The 19,728-nt window shown below is 44.4% G+C and overlaps 1 protein-coding gene across 3 annotated transcripts in view; it reads left to right on the top strand.

The window, feature by feature from the left end:
* Nucleotides 1-17,880, top strand: part of LOC111960602 (protein jagged-1b) — a 29,860-nt gene extending 11,980 nt beyond the window's left edge. The window contains exons 7-26 of one of the 3 annotated variants that reach the window (XM_023982684.2): nt 126-245; nt 2,212-2,322; nt 4,433-4,546; nt 5,826-5,939; nt 6,660-6,706; nt 7,288-7,461; nt 8,200-8,350; nt 9,257-9,421; nt 10,444-10,557; nt 11,575-11,688; nt 11,920-12,033; nt 12,385-12,501; nt 12,830-12,857; nt 13,263-13,348; nt 14,110-14,223; nt 14,585-14,694; nt 14,839-15,072; nt 15,289-15,420; nt 15,674-15,824; nt 16,099-17,880. In XM_023982684.2, coding sequence (XP_023838452.1) covers nt 126-245; nt 2,212-2,322; nt 4,433-4,546; nt 5,826-5,939; nt 6,660-6,706; nt 7,288-7,461; nt 8,200-8,350; nt 9,257-9,421; nt 10,444-10,557; nt 11,575-11,688; nt 11,920-12,033; nt 12,385-12,501; nt 12,830-12,857; nt 13,263-13,348; nt 14,110-14,223; nt 14,585-14,694; nt 14,839-15,072; nt 15,289-15,420; nt 15,674-15,824; nt 16,099-16,640 — 2,852 coding nt within the window. In that variant the 3' untranslated portion in view covers nt 16,641-17,880. Of the gene's footprint in view, nt 1-125; nt 246-2,208; nt 2,323-4,432; nt 4,547-5,825; nt 5,940-6,659; nt 6,707-7,287; nt 7,462-8,199; nt 8,351-9,256; nt 9,422-10,443; nt 10,558-11,574; nt 11,689-11,919; nt 12,034-12,384; nt 12,502-12,829; nt 12,858-13,262; nt 13,349-14,109; nt 14,224-14,584; nt 14,695-14,838; nt 15,073-15,288; nt 15,421-15,673; nt 15,825-16,098 lie in introns of all 3 variants that reach the window. The other 2 variants (XM_023982692.2, XM_023982676.2) reach the window with 2 other exon arrangements.
* The last annotated feature ends 1,848 nt before the right edge of the window (nt 17,881-19,728 follow it).

Raw genomic sequence — 19,728 nt, 5'->3', positions numbered from 1 at the left:
GGGCAAGTTAGCAGGTTAACTCATTGATCCTGCTTTGTAGTATACCCCCCTGGTTTGTAGATATACAGCTGATAACTGGTGCTCTCACCAACGCACACTCACACTTTTCCCTCCCTGTCTTCCAGACCTGAACACTTGTGGTACGCTCCAGCCCTGTCTGAACATGGGGACCTGCAGCAACACTGGACCTGACAAGTACCACTGTGCCTGTCCTGACGGCTACTCTGGTGTCAACTGCGAAAAAGGTGAGTCGCCTGACACACACATACGTGTACTTGCGTATACACAAACACACACACACACATGTGTGTAAGTCTCTTGTAGTGTCTAGGGTCTGGTTCCACTGAATGTTTCATCCTTATGAGAGTGAAATTGGAGTAGAAAACAAGATGGGATAAGAATAACTTTATTGTCCCATAGGGAAGTTAGTCTGGACACTCAAAGCGCAGCTGATCTACTACGCTGGAGATTTATTTTAAAAATTCTGTTTCTCTGCTGTCTCACACTCAATCTTTTTTATTTTGTGGTGAAGACTGAGAGAAAAGGGTATTTGTTTTCCCAAGACCAGTCGGTGAGATCCGAGTCACGGGGTGGGAAGTCGAGGGGGTCATAGTTCAGGGGTTGGGGGGGTCAGTCCCGTGCTTAACCCCATCCAGGGAGGTTCCGTTCGTAGGGCGGTCTCCCGCGTCACTCCGACCAGGAGGTGACGACCTCATTAAGGCGTCGTCAAGGGAAACGGGAACGGGAGGAGACCCAGTAACGGAGCTAACCTTTCTATGAGGGTGGATTGTATTCTACCTTCAACAAATCTAWCAGTTAYCTCACATCTTCAAGTTGTTTAAATRTGTCAGTTTGAATCAAGGTTGGTTTCTATAAAGTTTGAGTTTTGATCATAGGAATGAGTTGTATATGTAATTATTTTGATGGCCCTTGTTTTGTATGGGGGTCAATGGAGACATGACTCAGCTAATTGAGGAGGAAGCTCCCTGTAGGCGTTGGCAGTCAAACACGCCCGCTCTGTGTTTGTCTGGGACAGTTGCCACCTCTGTAGCGAGGGTTTGAAAACTATCGCCGGTCATCTTGAGAGCGAGGGAGGGAGTGGAGGAAGGAGGGAGAGAACGAGGGAAAGAAGAGGGGGATTCCAGCTTCCAACCAAGCCTGAATTCTCCTTTTCTTTTTCTCTCCCAGCCAGACCCAACAACATTAAAACCCCCCTTCTGTGCTCCTCTCCCTCCCTCTATCCCCCTCTCTTCCTCCCCTGCCCCTAGCCCGCTGACACCAATCAACAGTCTTCTCCCTCTCGCCTCCCCCCTCGGGGGTAGTCCCAAATGGCACCCTATTCAGTGCACTGCTTTTGACCAGGGCCAATAGGGCTCTGGTCAAACGTAGTGCATTGTATAGTGAATAGGGTGCCATTTGTGATGCGGGTCGGTCTGCCTGCCAAAGAATGCAGAGCACTAATTGATTTGAGCGGAGGAATCCGTCGTGACTTGTGAGTTTGCTATTCTCTTCCCTCCTSTCTTCTCTCGTCCTCCCGCGGAGGGATGGACAATGATTTGCGTTCGGGTGGAAGTCATGGCGCGTCGCTCTGCGGGTCAGCGTGCCATGACAGACGATTTCCTGCTAGCTGGCTAGAGTTAATGCTAAGACTATAGGGCTAGGGCCCTGGGGGKTGAGTGAAATGGGAGAGGGGATGTTTTTTTTCTAACAACGTAGGCCTAGTGGGGAATGGACCCTGTCTTTCTGTCTCTCGCTTTCTCTGTGTGTTTTATTCTTTGTCTGGTTGTCTTTTTCTCGGTGAGGAAATGTAATTCTTTCTCGTGTTCTGTTTATTTCTCTTGCACTCAGCACTCTCCTTTATCTTTCCGTATCTCTCCCTCCCTTGTCTGTCTCACTCTCTCGCTCCTCGTCTTGCGGTGTGGTCCAGAGCTGGTTAGTGAGAGGTCAAAGGGGCTTTCCACTCCACTGGTTGTAGCCTAGCTGGGCCAGAGAGAGCCGCTGGGAACCGACAGCAGCGAGGGGAAAACCCACCCCACCCTCCTGCAGTGTGAGAACTAAGTTTAGGAGTTTAACTCTCTCTCCYTCTCTCTCCTCTCTCTCTACCTGYTCCATCTACCTTTCTCTGTTCTYTACCTTTCCCCTCTCCCTTTTACCCACTATCTCTCTCTCTCTGTCTCGTTCTGTTTCGCTCTGTCTCTCGGTCCATAGCAGAGCATGCTTGTCTGTCGGAGCCCTGTTTTAACGGAGGGAGATGTGTGGAGACCAGTCAGGGCTTCGAGTGCCAGTGTGCCCCTGGCTGGAGTGGCCCCTACTGCAGCATCAGTAAGTAATACATTATAGTATGTAATACCTGAGGTTTAGGTGATTTTTAAATTCAATATTATACTCAGTGGGTTTACCCTTGTACATTCACCGGCCTCTAGCACTAGAAAAGCCTGGCCTYGTTGGATCCCCCCTTCGTACCAATTTTGGACGTCAAAATTCTAACAGTCAAATAAATGTAATATATGCTATCAGAAAAGTAATCATTGGGTTGCTGTTTATGAAGGTCTTAGGTAACATTAAAATAAAAAAAATTGGGGGGGGGGGGACATAATATTGTCATTGTTACTGTATGTAAAAAATGAAAAAACACAACATAGAATTTGAAGTGTAAAATCTATTTTATTTGTAGAGTGCCTTTTGTTGAAACTATGAAACAAAAAGCATGTGCATTGGCACACCGTACCRCTTCTTTTTATAACGACAAGACAAATAAAAATAGCCAAACCAACAAGACGCGCGGTCAATTAAAGAAAATATCAGTTGTATAAACATCAGTATTTAGCGCCATTTCTGCTTGATAMGTAGTGAAAATCAGCACAAAAGCAATAATGGCATTATAATGAATGTGTTGATTTTACGACGGCAGTCAAAAATTGTCCATTGTCAGTTATTGAACACATTATTTGTGGCCTCGCTCGTGCTTACAGTATGGTGCTCATCTTCACGTAATGGCATCAGTTGGATCTTATTTAGGTGTTATCCCTTGTTCTAACAGTCATCACAAATTTCCGTCGCTTGCTTGCAACACTTGGCACAAACAAGTCGCTTGCAGCTGAAACGGGTTTCGTGGGTTTTGTTGCGAGCGCATCTGCCCACCTGGCAGTTTCTCCTTGGCTTGTGCAATTCCTCTAGTGGAATCTTTGCTGCTGCCTTGACCCTCATGTCTCTCACGTAGCCCGTGTGCTAGACTCATGATGGAAGTCTCTCCTGCTCATGGGGTTCATGCACTGCTTAAACAACACGTGCGTGTTGATGGCAGCCAAGTCAAGCATGTTGTAGAACACAGTGACAGGCCAGCGGTAAGTTCCTCCTTTCACTGTGTACAGCTGTGCCATTTGATCCCAAAAATCCACAACAACCTATGGAATAGAATAAAGTCCGAAAACATGAGGATCTTTTTCTCATAGGAAAAACAACACGTGTGATACAGAAGAGCATAATGCATTGTATAAGTTGATTTAAATATGGCGATGCGCACAGTGGTAGAAAAAATACCCAGTTGTACTTGAGTAAAAGTAAAGATACCTTTTTTTAATAGAAAATGACTCAAGTGAAAGTCACCCAGTAAAATACTACTAGAGTAAAAGTATCAAAGTATATTTAAATATACTTAAGTATCAAAAGTACAAGTAAATGCTATGATTTTTTTTTTTTTATTCCTTATATTAAGCAAACCAGACGGCATGATATTAAGCTCCCGCCTCGCTTTGTTCATGGTGCCAACCAGGCTTGTTTTCTTTGCGAGCAACTTGTTCGCCAATGACGGTGACGTGAAGAAATTGTCCGTGTTGACATTTCTCTCCGCTACCGTTTTTGAGATTATCATTTGAATAGAATAGAATGGCCAGCTCTGTTCTTCATTCACAACTGGTGATTGCATAGTTCGCTTCCCCTCGCTCATCAACCCATTCTCCCCCATCATAATTTACTTCATTTTTTCCCCTTCAGCTCTTATGTGTGAAATGAGGTTCCGTATAGTTTAGGTTCAGTTTCGAGGCAATTATCAGGGGGATTATCAACTAGGCACGGCACCTCCCAACTGTCGAGAGGAGGAGGGGAGCAGGCCCTACTATCGGGAGAAAGAGGCGCACTGGGGGGGCATACAAAATATGACATACCCTCCTAAAACTGGTTATAACTCCAGTTCTGTTTGTGATTATTAATAGCGGTTAAGATTCTAACAACCACAGTGTGTTATATAGACTTTATTTTGGAAAAGTCAATGACGGCGGGAATTTTTTTATTTTAATTTTATTTTAAGTTAATTATTTTGGGTGATCGAGACACCATCGGCCTTTCAAGCGCTAGAGACCTAGCCATAGTCATGGACTTCTGATTAGTCATTCCACGTGTAGTCGTAACACACTTGTTTCCTCCCTCCCTCCAGATGTGGACGAGTGTTTCCCCAACCCCTGTGGCCACGGGGGCACCTGCAAGGACCAGGTCAACGGCTTCAAGTGCACCTGTCCCGCCCAGTGGAGCGGCAAGACCTGCCTCATTGGTCAGTCAGTCCTCTATCCCGTAACACCCTGCACCACCTCTATCATACGGTCACCCTATCATACAACCACTGAGCTCTCATTCATCCTCTAAAAATCATATATATATACCTCTATCCCACAAACCCCTGCACCTCCTCTATTATACAACCTCCTAGTTCGCTGTCATCCTCTATCCTAAAAAAAAAACTGTTTACCTCCTATATCCCACAAAACCCAACTCCTATTGTATCCCTTTTGACACAGAAACGACTGAGTACTCGTAAATCCTACAAACCTCTACCTTCTATCTCACAACAGCCTAGTCCTCTATCCCACTACCACTTATATATCCTATAACCTACTACCATAGAGAGAGTATTRATCTCTATGCCCACTACGGAGTTGGTAGATTATATACTGATACAGGGTCAAATATCTCCTCTCTCTAATGGTTAAAGTTAGTTTCCTARATCTGTGGTTGAAGGCAACTTCTAACCACCTTACTACAATTTAGAGGATGTCCTTAGCGCACAGATCTAGAACCAGCTTACACTCTCCAAATCTGAACCTTATCCATTAGGGGGTGAAATCTCAAAACTGACCTTTAGAAAAGCTTCTCAGTGCAAATTCCTCTTCATCATACCACCCTTGACTTTTGATGGCGCTCTAGTGTGAAGATTTGGAAGCGGGCATGCCAGGATGGGGAAAAGTTCCTTCGGCATTCCATTCCATGGCTGCTTTTGGGAATCCTCAGGGCAGGGATAAAGTGGGGTTTCCTAAGCCGGGGATCATCCTTTGAGGAATGGCAGTGTGTTTTAAAGGGCTTAGAATGAGGAGCGAGAGGATGGGTGCCACTAACTCTATTCACTTCTGCCTTAATTCTCTAACTACCCCCCCCCTTACTCCTACTCACCCTTGTCTTCTCTTACGCCTCCTCTTCCTCACCCCTTCTTAGTGTGAGGAGCAAGAAGATGGGTGCCACTAACTCTTCACTGCTGCCTTGATCCACTACCCTTCACCCCCTGGCATATTTGTGTTTGTCCCCAATTGCCTTTTGCCATGGGGACAGGCTCCGACRCGGTTTGAATGCAAACCACAGCAGACCACCAGAAAAGACCATAGAAATATAATTTCTAGAATAGGCATCCCCAAGTCAATGGGTGGGTGACGGGGGAAACCATTAAAATATCTATTCCTATGGCTGCCGACCCCTCGCAATCTCATCCCAATCCCCTTTAACAGGAATGAAATGTTTATTTTTCTGTGTCTTTCTGACCTGTTTGTTTTTATGGATTTCAGACGCCAACGAGTGCGAAGGCGACCCCTGCCTGAATGCCAACTCCTGCCGCAACCTGATTGGAGGGTACTTCTGCGAGTGCCTCCCCGGTTGGATGGGCCAGAACTGCGACACCAGTGAGTGTTTTCAATGAAAAGGCCTGTCACTTGTTCTAATGCAGGGGTGGGCAAGTCTGGTTCCAGGGAGCAGCGGGGGATGCAGGCTTTTGTTCCAGCACAGCGCTAACATGGGTAATTCAGCTAATCAACTAATCATGGTTGGCAATTGAAAGCATGATTAGTTGAAGTGTGTTTGTGCCTGTGGTAGAACAAAAGCCTGCTCACCCTGCCATTCAATCTCGAGAGTCCAAAGTTGCACACCCCTGTTCTAAAATGAAGAAATGGCATTGTCAAGTGCCAGTAGCAACTTTTAAGCAACTGTTGTAGGGCCAGTTTTGGGAAGTGAGTTCATGAGAATGGAGGCTAGGACTGAGGCTGGCAAAGTGTTTCTCTGAACCGGGACTAGTAGTTCTGGAATGGTCAGTCTGAAAATAGACGACAGGAAAAAGAAATACAAATAAAAATACACTTTAAAAAAAAATAATAATCACGAGTCATTGTCTGCTTGCACAGCCAGGCAGACGATAACGTGCAGATAACATGGGCGCTCAAACAATTGTGTGAAGCCCCAGTGCACGGGGCCCGCATGAATCGCACCCCCCACCCGTTCTCTAACAAGGGTTATCTTGAGGAAGCTTGTCGGAAATCTTGACAAGAAAGCCTTATCAAGGCCTCGCCTCGGCGCAGCTCAAACTGTATACGTTTATTTTATTTGATTGTTACAAATTGTTTCCGCAGATATCAATGACTGCCAGGACCAGTGTCAAAATGGGGGAAAATGCAAGGTATGTTTATTGGGTTTCTCCCAAATGGCATCTTATTCCCTATATAGTGGACTACTTTTGACCAGAACCCTATCATGGGGAGTAGGGTTCCATTAGGGACACAGATGTTTTCTTATTTTTCCGTAATGTACCGGTCCTGGTCGATATACATATTCCGGACACTTCCTGGCATATTGGAGTTGTTTTTGGCTTCTTTCTCTCGCCTTCCCCTCTTTCTCCCCCTTTTTCCTTTACGGCGGGATTAAAAATGGCAAACTGCTGAGACATGCTTTCAGAACACAGGCATGACAGAGTTGCTCGGGCAATGCTAACAAAGAGAGGGGCAGAAAGACATGAATGCTTGTGTAGGAGGGGAGAATGGGAGGGAGGGAATAGGCGGAATGTCTTCATGACTACAATAGATCAGATTACCATAAACATTCTCGTCCCCTGCCAGGAAAAATAAATCTTTCTTAATTCTTTTCCAACCCTTTCACAATGGCTTGTTTTCCTCACCGCCCTGTTCCGTACCTCCCACACTCACCCCCAACACCCTGTTCTCTCTATTTTTTTTCCCTTCTCTGTTTTCCTCTCCTCCCTAGGACATGGTGAATGGGTACCGTTGCGTTTGTCCGTCGGGCTTCGGCGGCGAGCACTGCGAGAAGGACGTAGACGAGTGCGCCAGTGGCCCGTGCTTGAACGGCGGCCGTTGCAAAGACGACGTCAATGGCTTCCAGTGCCTGTGCCTGCCCGGTTTCTCTGGCAACTTCTGTCAGGTGAGCAGAGATTGGCACCACACCCCCCTCACTGTGCCCAGAGCCCACCCAGAGTTCGTCCAAGTCACCTTAAACCACAACACTGATCCAGGAGCAGATATTGCTCCATCCTTGTAATGGTTTATGGTTAGAATTGGAGGTAGTATAAGCTGATCCTAGATATGTGGTTAGGGCCAACTTATCTTGAGTAAATCCAGAGTAAGTTGCAGTCACCTCAAACCACTGATCCACGGTCAGATACCGTATTTCGGAAAGGTTAGGATTGGAGATGGGGTAATCTGATCCTAGATCGGTGGTTAGGGCCAACTTTCCTTGACTGCCTCCCTCTCTYCTGCGTGAATCTCCTCACCATGATATGTTTTCATTGATATCCTCCTCTTCAATTGTTTCCCTCCTATTTTTTCCCCCCGTTCTGATTTTCTTTCTTTTTTCTGCTACCTTTCCTTCCCCCCACTATAATCGCACCTGTGTTTCTCTCTGCGATCGTTTCCCTTCGCAACTCTAAACTGGAGCTTTGTCACGCTTGTTAACACTTGTGAACCTTCCGTCTGGGATAAGTCTGTCTTCTCTTTTCCCACCTCCTCCTCCAACTCCCCACCGCTAAGCGTTTGTTTATGGTTCTTTAGCAGGTTTCCTTGGTGAAGTCCACAATGGGTTATTATGGAAAAGGTAAAATGTCAGGTATGACTTTACATGGCATGTCTAAACCATTCTTTGTTTTTGTTCTTGCCTTCTCAGTTGGATATCGACTACTGCATGCCGAGCCCATGTCAAAACAGGGCCCAGTGTTTCAACCTGGCTACCGATTACTTCTGCAAATGTCCCGAAGACTACGAGGGCAAGAACTGTTCCCATTTGAAGGACCACTGTCGTACCACACCATGCAAAGGTTCATATTAGCATTTTGGTTTAGCCTTGTGCAGTCTTTACAGTGCTGTAGAAGTCTGTTGGTTTTCAGTGTTATCCTAGCCAGTTTTGGCTAGCTTGGCTAATGCTAATGAAAGCTAACCCCAAACATTTGAGGTCACTTGTCTCCCTTTGCTTTTTTTATAGCCAATTGTAAATCTGAGAGGGGGGCTTTTTAGCCTGCAGAGTCTGTAATCTAATCCTCTAACTCAAGGCCATTGTGCTGGGTGTGTGTCACACCATTGTGTGTGTGAAGACCTAGGGTTAGCAAGCCCGCACGGCACTAACCCGTTCTCCGCCGGTCCCCCAGGGCCTCGTTACCATGGGAAGGGTTAAGGTTTGGTTTCATGTTTTCGAGTCGCTACTGCTGCCAGACTACTTCTTTTGACAAGACACTCCCTTCAAGAACACCCCCCACGCCGCTCTCCTGCTTCTGACAAATTGCCTCTGCTTCTTAAAATGTTCCTCGCCTCCCTACTAGACTTTGTTCGTCTCTCCAAAACGCCCCAGAAAAATCTGGCAAACTGTGAAGTGCTCTGTGTGTGTTCTTCCTGCTAAATACTCAATAGACCCCCTTAATTTTCTCACTCTGTGGCGTGTGTATGYGCGCATTTTTCAGAGCGTAATTACGACAGTCTGATAAGGGTTTATACCCTTGTACTTAGTTTAACTACTTTTATCTATACACACCACAGATTGAAGAAATTAGGATGGGCCTTGGCACATGTTGTATCTGTTGAATATTTATTTTATTGGAAGCTGTGGCGCCCAAAGCGTTTGAAGGTTTATACGATGTGTGGTAACGTCAGTTCTGTGCAATGGATATCAACATTTATGTGATTGCCATATATGCACACTGTCCTAACCTCGCCCATTCTTTCTCCCTCAGTGATTGACAGCTGCACGGTTTCCGTGGCATCCAACAGCACCCCTGGGGGCGTGCGTCTGATTTCGTCCAACGTGTGCGGGCCCCACGGGCGCTGCCGGAGCCAGGCTGGGGGCCAGTTCAGCTGCGAGTGCCAGGAGGGATTCACCGGGACATACTGCCATGAGAGTAAGTGACTCCCCCAGTTCCACCAAGGAGTGAAGAACGGTAGATGAATGGCTGGAGGATGGCAAGGGAGGTGGATGGATGGAGCCTTGGATAGATGGTGCATGGCTMATGTGTGAATTAAGGGGTCAATGTGGGGGTGTGATGGAGGCATGGCTAGTGGGGGAAATGTGGCAGAATTGTGAGGTTGAAGTGGAGAGGGCAGATAATGGCGAGAGAATGTTATTGCAGGGGTGGTAGAGGATGGGATGGGCCCTTTCCGACCATAAGTACACCACAAGAATCTCCCTCCCCGTTATAACGATCGTTCCTGTTTCTTGATGAGATCTCTGTCACGACACATGCATCCTTGGGTTGAAAGCGTGCTCTCTCTCCTTCCAAACCCGGTGACTTTGTTCTCACCAACAGTTCTTTCAGGGGAGAGTGGTGACCCCCTTGATGATAATTATTAGCTCCCTGTTTGATGGATGGCTGTTTTTAGCCGCCGGCTCCCTAGCCCAGAGAGGTCAGGCGGGTTAGCCCTGGCCCTGCCCGTCACTGTGTTATCTAATGGAGGCCCYAGGCGAGGCCTATGCTGTCTCTCAGACACAGGCCTTGATTAATGACCCTGCCCAGCGTTCGCTAGCCTGTCAGGGGGTGGGGAAGTTGTTAAATGAGGGGGGCTCCATGCCTCCCCACCCCTAACTCTCATTCTCTTAAGCCAGGAAGTCTGCCTATTCTTGCCTGGCCTTGTCTCTCCCACGCACACACCCAACACCAAGCTCTCTGTTGTGGTTTTGGGAAGTGCTTTTGGTGGAAGGTTATTTGACCGGAGATGACAGTCAAAATAAATGGGACACTAGGGAAACCACCGCAAGGCCTCTGTTGGATGTGTAATGTGGAAACAGTTCGAGTTGTTCACATAATTGGAAATGGTAAATAAGTCCTTGAAGGGATTTCACGGTGCACACCTTGATTTGCATGGCTAGATGTTGTTTATTTTCTTAGACTTTTTCTTTTCTTTTTTTTTTCACTCACTCTCTCAGATATAAATGACTGTGAAAGTGGCCCGTGTCAGAACGGGGGAACGTGTATTGACAAAGTCAGCCTGTACCAGTGCATCTGTGCCGAGGGCTGGGAGGGACCCAACTGTGACGACAGTAAGTACATTTTTCTTCTCAATACTGTCATGCAGTCATATTTGTTTTATATGAATAATGGCTGTCACTTTCTTTGAACCACCGGTGGTTAATACATTGTTATTGAAGTTATATACAAGTTATTTAGTTGCCTATCACCCCACAACGTAGTAAAAGTGTTCAAAAAGTGAATGGTTCTTTTGTTTGTATTCATACACAAGTCTATACATGTGCTTATGCATTACATGCAGGTGGAACAGTGCATTGACTTTTATTTATCTGACTTGCTTCTTGGTATTGAAGACTTGTTATCAGCATTATAACGCCTGGTAGGCTAACCATAACTTTTCCATATTGCATTCCTAATGCATAGGCAACATGCAGAAAGTGCTACCACATGTTCTCCCAACTGTTTCAAGCCTTCAAGTGACTGGGGGTATGGATGATCATTAGGCCCATATTGAAACTTTTCTGGATCAAGAAGGGGATTAGGTGTTGGGGTGGCAGCGAGCGTGGTTGGCCGTCGACGCAGCTACATTTTAGAGGAAATTGTAGAGGTCCCCATCTTGTTACTGTAGAGGCATTTTTAATCAAATTTTCTGCCATTCTACAAATTTCTCCATGGAGCGGAGATTCTTTTTTTTGCAGTTAAAAGCTAATTTCCTGGAATTCTATGCATTTTGCCATGGATAATGCCGTGTTCTTTTGCTCAAACATAATTTAAAAAATACTGCCAAGTTCATTCTTTTGGGAATTTTCTATTCTCCCGGACTGTCTCGCTTTTATTTTGGTGATTTTGAGAATTAACAAAGATCATGTTATGAAAAAATATMTGTATTTTCTACATACTTTACATCTGGTTTTAGTCATTGAATTGTACACTTAAAGCGTTTTTCCATCCTGAAAATTTGACTTATGCAACCCGGGGGGGGGGTGTTTAGGCAGCCCGCCCAAGGATTAAAATGGCCTTGAAGATCTCGAACAAACAGTTATTTGATTATTTTTTTTAGTTTTGTCATTTCATGTTTGTCTCCTCAGACATTGACGACTGCAACACCAACCCATGTCGCAACCGCGGCACGTGCCGAGACCTGGTGAACGACTTCTTCTGTGAGTGTAAGAACGGATGGAAGGGCAAGACATGTCACTCAAGTAAGCCCCCCTTACTACAGTATCGCACACTTTTTTCTTATTGTGAAGTGTRTTGTGGTGTGAAGTATGCGTGTGGGTGGGATGTAAGCGTGAGCATGCTTGTACGTGTTCGAAAGGGTGTGTTTATGTGCATAAATAACACGCATACCTGCAATAATAGGTTTTAAGGCCTAATGGTTTCCTGACATTGACTATGAACAGTTGCTAATATGTAGTATTTTTCGCTTCCAGGGGAGAGCCAGTGTGACGAGGCTACGTGCAACAATGGCGGAACGTGCTACGATGAAGGGGACACCTTCAAATGCATGTGTGCCGCCGGATGGGAGGGTGCCACCTGTAATATAGGTATGTAGCGTAGCCGGCAGTGCTAAATTATTGCAGCTAATGCTATTCCAACTGAGCATTCACCACAACCACTATGATTTGGTTTTCCCTCAACATTTGACAGTAATGGAATGCCCCCATTTACATTCCTAAAAATAGAGTCTGACAAAACACTTAGTTTAGATTTTGGTCCAAAACTAKGCCAAAGGTTTATTTTGCCCATGTAGCATTTGCTAGTTAGCAGGTAGGCTAAAGGTTGTGTTTGTCCATGTAGCATTGGGTGGCTAACAGGATGGCTAAATGTTACGTTTGCCTGTGTAGCATTTTCCAGCTAGCTAGCATGTTGGCTAAAGGTTGTGTTTGCTTCTCCAGCTAAGAACAGCAGCTGTCTGCCTAGCCCTTGTGAGAACGGAGGCACCTGTGTAGTCAGTGGAGACTCTTTCACCTGCGTCTGCAAAGAGGGCTGGGAGGGCCTGACCTGCAACCAAAGTGAGTGACCCCAGAGTGTGTGTGTCCTCACTAATACATCTTTAGTAGAGAATTGTAGTCTTGTGTACTATTAGTTGTTCATAACTTGATAGTGTAATATTCACTAGAACTACATTTGCACCTGCCCCGTAGTAGATGAGGACAGTTTGGCCTTCGTCCTTTATGTAATGAATGTATCAAGCTAAATCTTAACTATAGGAAAAACGTATATACTTTTTTGTTTTATTTCTTAGATTAATGGTATGTGGCCTCTCAGCTAGCCACAAAGTTAGAATTCTGACATGCACTCTGTGTCTAACCCAACTTTCTTTTATTTCAAATTTTACAGATTCCAACGACTGCAATCCCCACCCTTGGTAAGTCAATCCCAAGCCAAATTAGGCCCAGTAAACATATCTGCCCGCAGGAATGTCCTGCTGCTGATAATACACACACACAGACTCGCATATACACTCCGTGTCGACAAAGAGCCACAAACAACTCACGTAACCTTGTTTGCTCAAGACTTCACAATCAGACATTTTACCTTGTTCCACTTCCTCCTCTACCCAACGCCATTTTTTTAAAGAATAATATAAATGTATCTGAAAACTATTTTTGTGGTGAAATCATTTAACAGAGAGGGAATTCTGAGTGATGCTTATTTAGATACTTTCTAARACATGGAATTATATTTCCCACCCATTTAGTCAATTCCTATTGGTTAAGAGCTATGACCCCTGACCTATTTCTTTCCTCTATCTCTATCCTTTTCTCTGCAGCTATAACAGTGGAACCTGTGTGGATGGAGATAACTGGTACCGGTGTGAGTGTGCTGCGGGATTCGCCGGACCAGACTGCAGGATTAGTGAGTATTAACCCTTTGCACCCCCCCATCCCCCTCACTATTCTTAAGCTGTGACAAAAGTCAGAGTTAAGTCGGGGCTAAATCGGGTTTAAGTCTTTTGGATTTGGTGATGCTTGTAGGACAACACAATGGAGGATGAGGCTTATAAGTTGGCTAGATAAGTTCACGCTGCTGTTAGCCCTTTGATCCAGTTAAAGAGAGCTCAGATGGAGAAGTTGATCACCTGCACTCATTCCCAATGATAACTTGACTACCCAGAGTTAGTCCAACTGTTAACTAGCACCAACAACTAGGAATGAAACTAGGATATAGTTTTGAATGTATTTGTTTTTTTATAATGAAGTTACAAAGTAGTATAATTAGCATAGTTGATTAGCATAGTTTGGGGTGGCAGGTAGCCTAGTGGTTAGAGTGTTGGACTAGTAACCGAAAGGTTGCAAGATCGAATCCCTGAGCTGACAAGGTAAAAAAAAAAAAATCTGTCGTTTTGCCCCTGAACAAGGCAGTTAATCCACTGTTCCTAGGCCGTCATTGAAAATAAGATTTTGTTCTTAACTGACTTGCCTAGTTAAATAAAGGTAAAATAAAAAATATATGTTTGTAATTAGCATAGTTTGGTCTGTGGCTCTGGGAAATATCAGTCTAAGCAAAATGGTTCCAAGACATCAGTCAGTCTGTTAGTCAGTAGGATAGATGGACCGATGGAAGTGACAGAAATAGAGTAGTACAACACATAACAGTTGCCAATCTTGTCCCCTCAGACATCAACGAGTGCCAGTCGTCGCCCTGCGCGTTCGGCTCCACCTGCGTAGACGAGATCAACGGCTACCGCTGCCTGTGTCCACCAGGGAGAGCCGGCCCCAGATGCCAAGAAGGTAAGACCTCTACCCTTCATGTGTTCCTTTGGAGCCTAGGCTCGTACTGTCTTCACTAAATACATTTTCCATACATTCTGCCATGACATATTTTAGTCAGAAACTTGGTCTGAATTTTTGTTCCTTGTGCTATAGCTCTTTAGGTGCTGTTTACCTAACTATAAACAGGACATCAGATAAACAATGTATAAGTGCACGGTACAATAGCTTTATTACCATAACAATAACCTAAGTCTTAACAAGAGTCAATGTAAGTGTAAACGGTCAACCTGAATAAAACACATCTATGATTTTGGGCATCTATAGCAAATGTTTCAGGTTCAATCTTGAGAGACTAAAATGGCCGCCTCTTGCTTTGCAGTTACTGGGAGACCCTGTGTTGTCAACAGTCTGGTGGCTGTGGACGGGACCAAATGGGATGACGATTGCAACACCTGCCAGTGCCACAATGGGAAGGTCACCTGTACAAAGGTACGAAACCACAGGTTTTATGACAAGCTTTTTTTCTTTGTACCATATTAAATACCCATTGTGATGTGAGCTAACTATGCAATTAATGACCACAAATTACCACCACCACTGACCACAGTTAACCACGTTCCTGTCTCCCTCCAGATCTGGTGCGGTCCCAAATCCTGCCGGGTCCACAGTAAAAGTCACAGCGGTGGCGAGTGCCCAGTTGGTCAGACGTGTGTGCCCGTCCGGGACGAGCACTGTTTCGTCAAGCCATGCCCAAGCCAGGGCGAGTGCTGGTCGGCCTCCCACAGTCTCCCGCCCCATGCAAAGTGCCACCCCGAGAGCAACTGTGCCAACGTCACCTTCACCTTCAACAAGGACACCATGCCACAGGTGAGTTGGTGCAAGCCACATCATAGAAACATTTATTCAAACTTAAACTAGGAAGTCAATTTAACCAATGGCAAAACATTGTCACATCCAGTTTGGCAGTGTTTCGTATACCTTGGTAAGACTAGGAGCAGTATGCAGTTTTGGATAAATTGTGATTTTGATACTTGTGAACTTATACATTGAACCGTTTGACCTCTCTGTGTGTGTGTGTGGCAGGGCTTGACTGTTGAGCACATCTGCGGTGAGCTAAGGAGTCTGTATGTGGTGAGGAACCTCTCGTCGGAGTACTCAGTGTCCATGACATGCGAGCCATCAGCCACCGCCAACAACGAGATCAATGTAGCCATTGTAAGTACCTTTTTGGCTCAAATTTTGCCCTCAATTCCATGATTATCAAGAACAAGCAAATGGCCGTTTTGAAACATTAGTCATTTAGCATACACTCTTATCCTAGGAATAACTACATTTGCACAATGATTAATTTGTCCTGTTTCTCACAGTATACTCACTATTATTTCAATGCGATTTATATGGAAGTTAGTTTACGTAGTTATTTTACTTGTATGAAGAACATAGAACTCAATTAGTTTTTATTTTTTAGTCAACGGAGGACCCCAGAAGAGGCAAGGCCCCTATCAAGGAGATCACGGACAAATTCATAGACCTGGTCAGCAAGCGAAACGGAAACGGCACTATCATCACAGCCATCGTTGAAGTCTGTGTCCAGAGGAGGCAGAGCCACAATCCCAATGGTGAGAGCACAGGCAGCCATTTATTGTTTTTGCAAAGACATTGATCTTCACTAGTGGTGGGATGTACCTAGGTTTGAAAAAAATCCTGAACGTTTTCCAGAAATCCTGTTTGAAGGATTTGGGGAATTTTGCAGTTGAAAATGTATGGGAAGAGGGAGAATATCACATTGATGCTGCTGCTGTCAACTTCTGCTTAGAGTATAGTTTTTGATATCCGAGTCTCCCTTGTTTGTTCTAGTCTTCGATAACTGATGCCTTCCCTTTCTCCTTCCAGCAGACTACTTGGTCCCCCTGCTGGTGTCCGTAGTCATCGTCGTCTGGCTCCTGGCTGTGGCCTCTGCGTTTATCTGGTGCCTCAAGCGGCGCCGGAAGCCCAGCACCCACACGGGTGTCAATACCCAGTCGACGTCCCCGGCGACGACCGCCGAAGACACCAACAACGCAGTCAACAACGTGCGTGAGCAGCTCAACCAGATCAAGAACCCCATCGATAAACACGGTCCGACCAACGGCCTACCCCCAGTTAAAGAACACCCCAACCACTATCACTACGAGGACAAGAACTCTCTTATCAACGCCAAAATTAGAACAAACAACTCAGACGTGGGTGGCCACCATTCGGATGACGAGGAGTCTGAGAAGAGGCTTCAGAAGGCTAGGTTCCCCAGGCAGACGCCGTATACTCTAGTGGACCGGGAGGACCGGAGCCCACAGCCACTCAGCACGGCCGGCAAACACCCCAACTGGACTAACAAACAGGATAACAGAGACTTGGAGTCGACGCAGAGCTTAAACCGAATGGAATTCATTGTATAGCGCACAGCTTGGCGACCTTGGCCCGACCACTTCAACCGGTTTATCATTGTTGGAAGGTCAACTGAGGGGTGCTCCAAAGTTGTTGATACTGTTGTCATATTTTTGAATCAAAAAGTTGTGATTTACCCTTCACAAAGAAGACAAATTTCCATGTGTTTAATTTATGTTTCGACAAGCTGGCTCACACTGGCAATAATGGTTGGCTGCGGTTTGGCTGGATTTCCGGGTGCTGCGTTTGCTTGCAGTCTTTTGCAAAACCAGTTAACTTCGAGGCGGCACTTCTGTAAATCGAGATATCGATGTACGTGTAAGAACATCTCTACGTTGTTCAGTAAGCTGCTGTCGAAGGCTTTTTGCAAGCTTTTTCCCCGGTAGTCTTGTGTACGATGAATATTAATGTGGGTTTAGCCTCGTAACTGGTTTTGTATTTGTACGTGCTTCCGCATCACCATACCACAGCAACTATCAAAAAATATTATTTATTTTTGTTTGGGGCAGGTTGAGTCTGTCAGTAGTTGCTGCCGATATGAAGAATTTGTGTCAATGTAGAATGTTGTATAGATCTGTAAATATTTTTTTTTATTAATCATTGTTTATATTTGATTTATTAACTTAATAATCAAGAGCCTTAAAATATCATTCCTTTTATTTATATGCATTGTTTAGATTTGAAGGTTTGACAGCTTTGTAAGCTTACAACTTCCTTATTTTTGAAAATATTGTTTCAATATATACAGTCGGGTCCAAAAGTATTTGGACATTGAATATTTTCGTTGTTTTGTACTTTGGATTTGAAATGATACAATGACTATGAGGTTAAAGTGCAGATGGTCGGTCAGCTTTAATTTGAGGATATTTTCATCGATATAAAAATTACCACTGTTTTTGTACATGGTCTACCCATTTCAAGGAACCAAAAGCATTTGGACAAATCCACTTATGTGTATTAAAGTTTAGTATTTGATCCCATATTCCTAGCACGCAATGACTACATCAAGGTTGTGACTCTACACACTTGTTGGATGTGGTTTCTGTTTGTTTTAGATGATTTTGTGCCCAATAGAATTGAGTGATAATGTCCCATGTGGCTCAGAGTATGGTGCTTGCAATGCMAGAGTTGTGGTTTCGATTCCCATGGGTGGACCGGTACAAAATAGTATGAAAAATGTATGCACTCACTACTGTAAGTCGCTCTGGTTAAGAATGTCTGCTAAATGAATTAAATGTTAATGTAATGTCATTTTGGAGTCACTTTTCTTGTAAATAAGAATAGAATATGTTTCTGAACACTACATTTAATGTGGATGCTACTATGATTACAGATAATCCTGAAGGATGAGTGAGAAAGTTGGAGGAACAAAGATCATACCCCTAGACATGCGAACCTTTCACCATTACCAATAATGGGAGAATAGCATCTTTCGGGAGGGTATGAGGTTGATGCCTCAAACTTTCTCACTCAATTTTTCACGATTCATTCATGATTTTCTGTAATCATGGTAGCATCCACATTAATGGATGGAAATACCCTCAAATTAAAGCTGACAGTCTGTAATTTAACCTCAGTCATTCTATAATTTCAAATCTAAAGTGCTGGAGTACAGAGCCAAAACATCATCAAAATGTTTCACTGTCCAAATACTTTTGGRCCTCCTCTTTGTTTCATAAATGCCAAAAGTGTTCTTGAAAGAATAGTTTATTTTTTAACAATTTAGATGGGCATTTTTGTCCCCCAAAAAACATGTTTTTGTACGACGTCTGTTTGAAACCATTTCTATGGTAGTTTTGCCAGGACTCTTTTGTAAGTACTTAAATGTAAGTGGGATGGCAGGGGAAAGGACAAAATAACATGGAGGATGATATTGCTCCTGCAGGGTCATTTGAAACAACTAAATGTGGCAGACTCATTGCTTTCCAATTAAATACTTTTAAGGGTTGACGTTTGCATGTACAGCATAAAATAACGTTGTCAAGAACAAGGACCGGAAAAAATTMTATTCCTAGATACTTTGGGAAAAATGTAACTGTTTTTGATGTATTTGTGATTACTTTGCATCTTATTTGCATATATGGTAATGAACTCTAATAAATGGTGGAATTGGTTTTGCGTGCCCTGGGTGGGTGGCGATTTCAATGGAATGGTCTGCAATGAGGAAACTCGGGTCAGCGGGCCATGCAAAACGAACTCGACCAATGAGATACTTGAAGAGAGGAGGTCCAATAATAACACTGTAGAACTGTCATGTGACACACAGCCTTTCTAGATCAGAGACCACAAGGCTGTAAACTTTTAATAGAATTTTTCGTTTGCCCTTAAGTTCATGATATAAGAGAAAGTATTTGTGTACATTTCACTTTAGTGTGTTAAGAACTTGAGAATTAAAGTATTTGGGGGGGGGCAGTTGTTCCTGGCAAGTCTTTGTTTTGTTTTGGAAAGTAATATTTATTAAAATATTTTGTACAAAAACAGATGAGTCTTTGTGTTTTCCATTGCTTTCTGAGGCAAAGGGTCTGTCTGGTGGCGTAAGTCGGCGGGTGTAGACTAGACGACATGCCGGGTGAGCTGCATTTGCTGTTGAGTGTCAAACAATGACGACTTTGTCTGAGGCTCGACCATCCCTGTCCTCTCTCACACATGCACGAACAGTCTCAGCAGACCCGTGAGAGAGTTTAAAAGGCCTGTACACAGCCCTAACCTGCGTGGGAACAAGCCTGTCTTTCACCTAAATAAACAGCATGAGACACTTGCAAATGCATTTATAGAGGAATCACTCCAAATGGGAAAAAAATAAGCAAGCTTTTTCCCCCCACTTGACTTTGAGATTTGTCTCTACCTATTACGCTGCGGTTGAAAAATGGGAAAGTAGCAATTGTGTTTTTATTTAAGCAATAAGGCACCAGGGGTTGTGGTATATGGCCAATATACCACGGCTAAGGGCTGTTCTTAGGCGCAATGCGGCGTGCCTGCATACAGCCATTAGCCATGGTATATTGGCCATATACCGCACAACCCCCGAGTTGCCTTATTGCTATTATAAACTGGTTTCCAACGTAATTAGAGCGGTAACAAGAAACGTTTTGTCATATT

The sequence above is a fragment of the Salvelinus sp. IW2-2015 genome, linkage group LG1 (genome assembly GCF_002910315.2).
Source record: "Salvelinus sp. IW2-2015 linkage group LG1, ASM291031v2, whole genome shotgun sequence".
Classification (NCBI taxonomy): Eukaryota; Metazoa; Chordata; class Actinopteri; order Salmoniformes; family Salmonidae; genus Salvelinus; species Salvelinus sp. IW2-2015.
The sequence above is the reverse complement of the archived record's forward strand: the minus strand, read 5'-3'. Positions and strand labels throughout refer to the sequence as shown.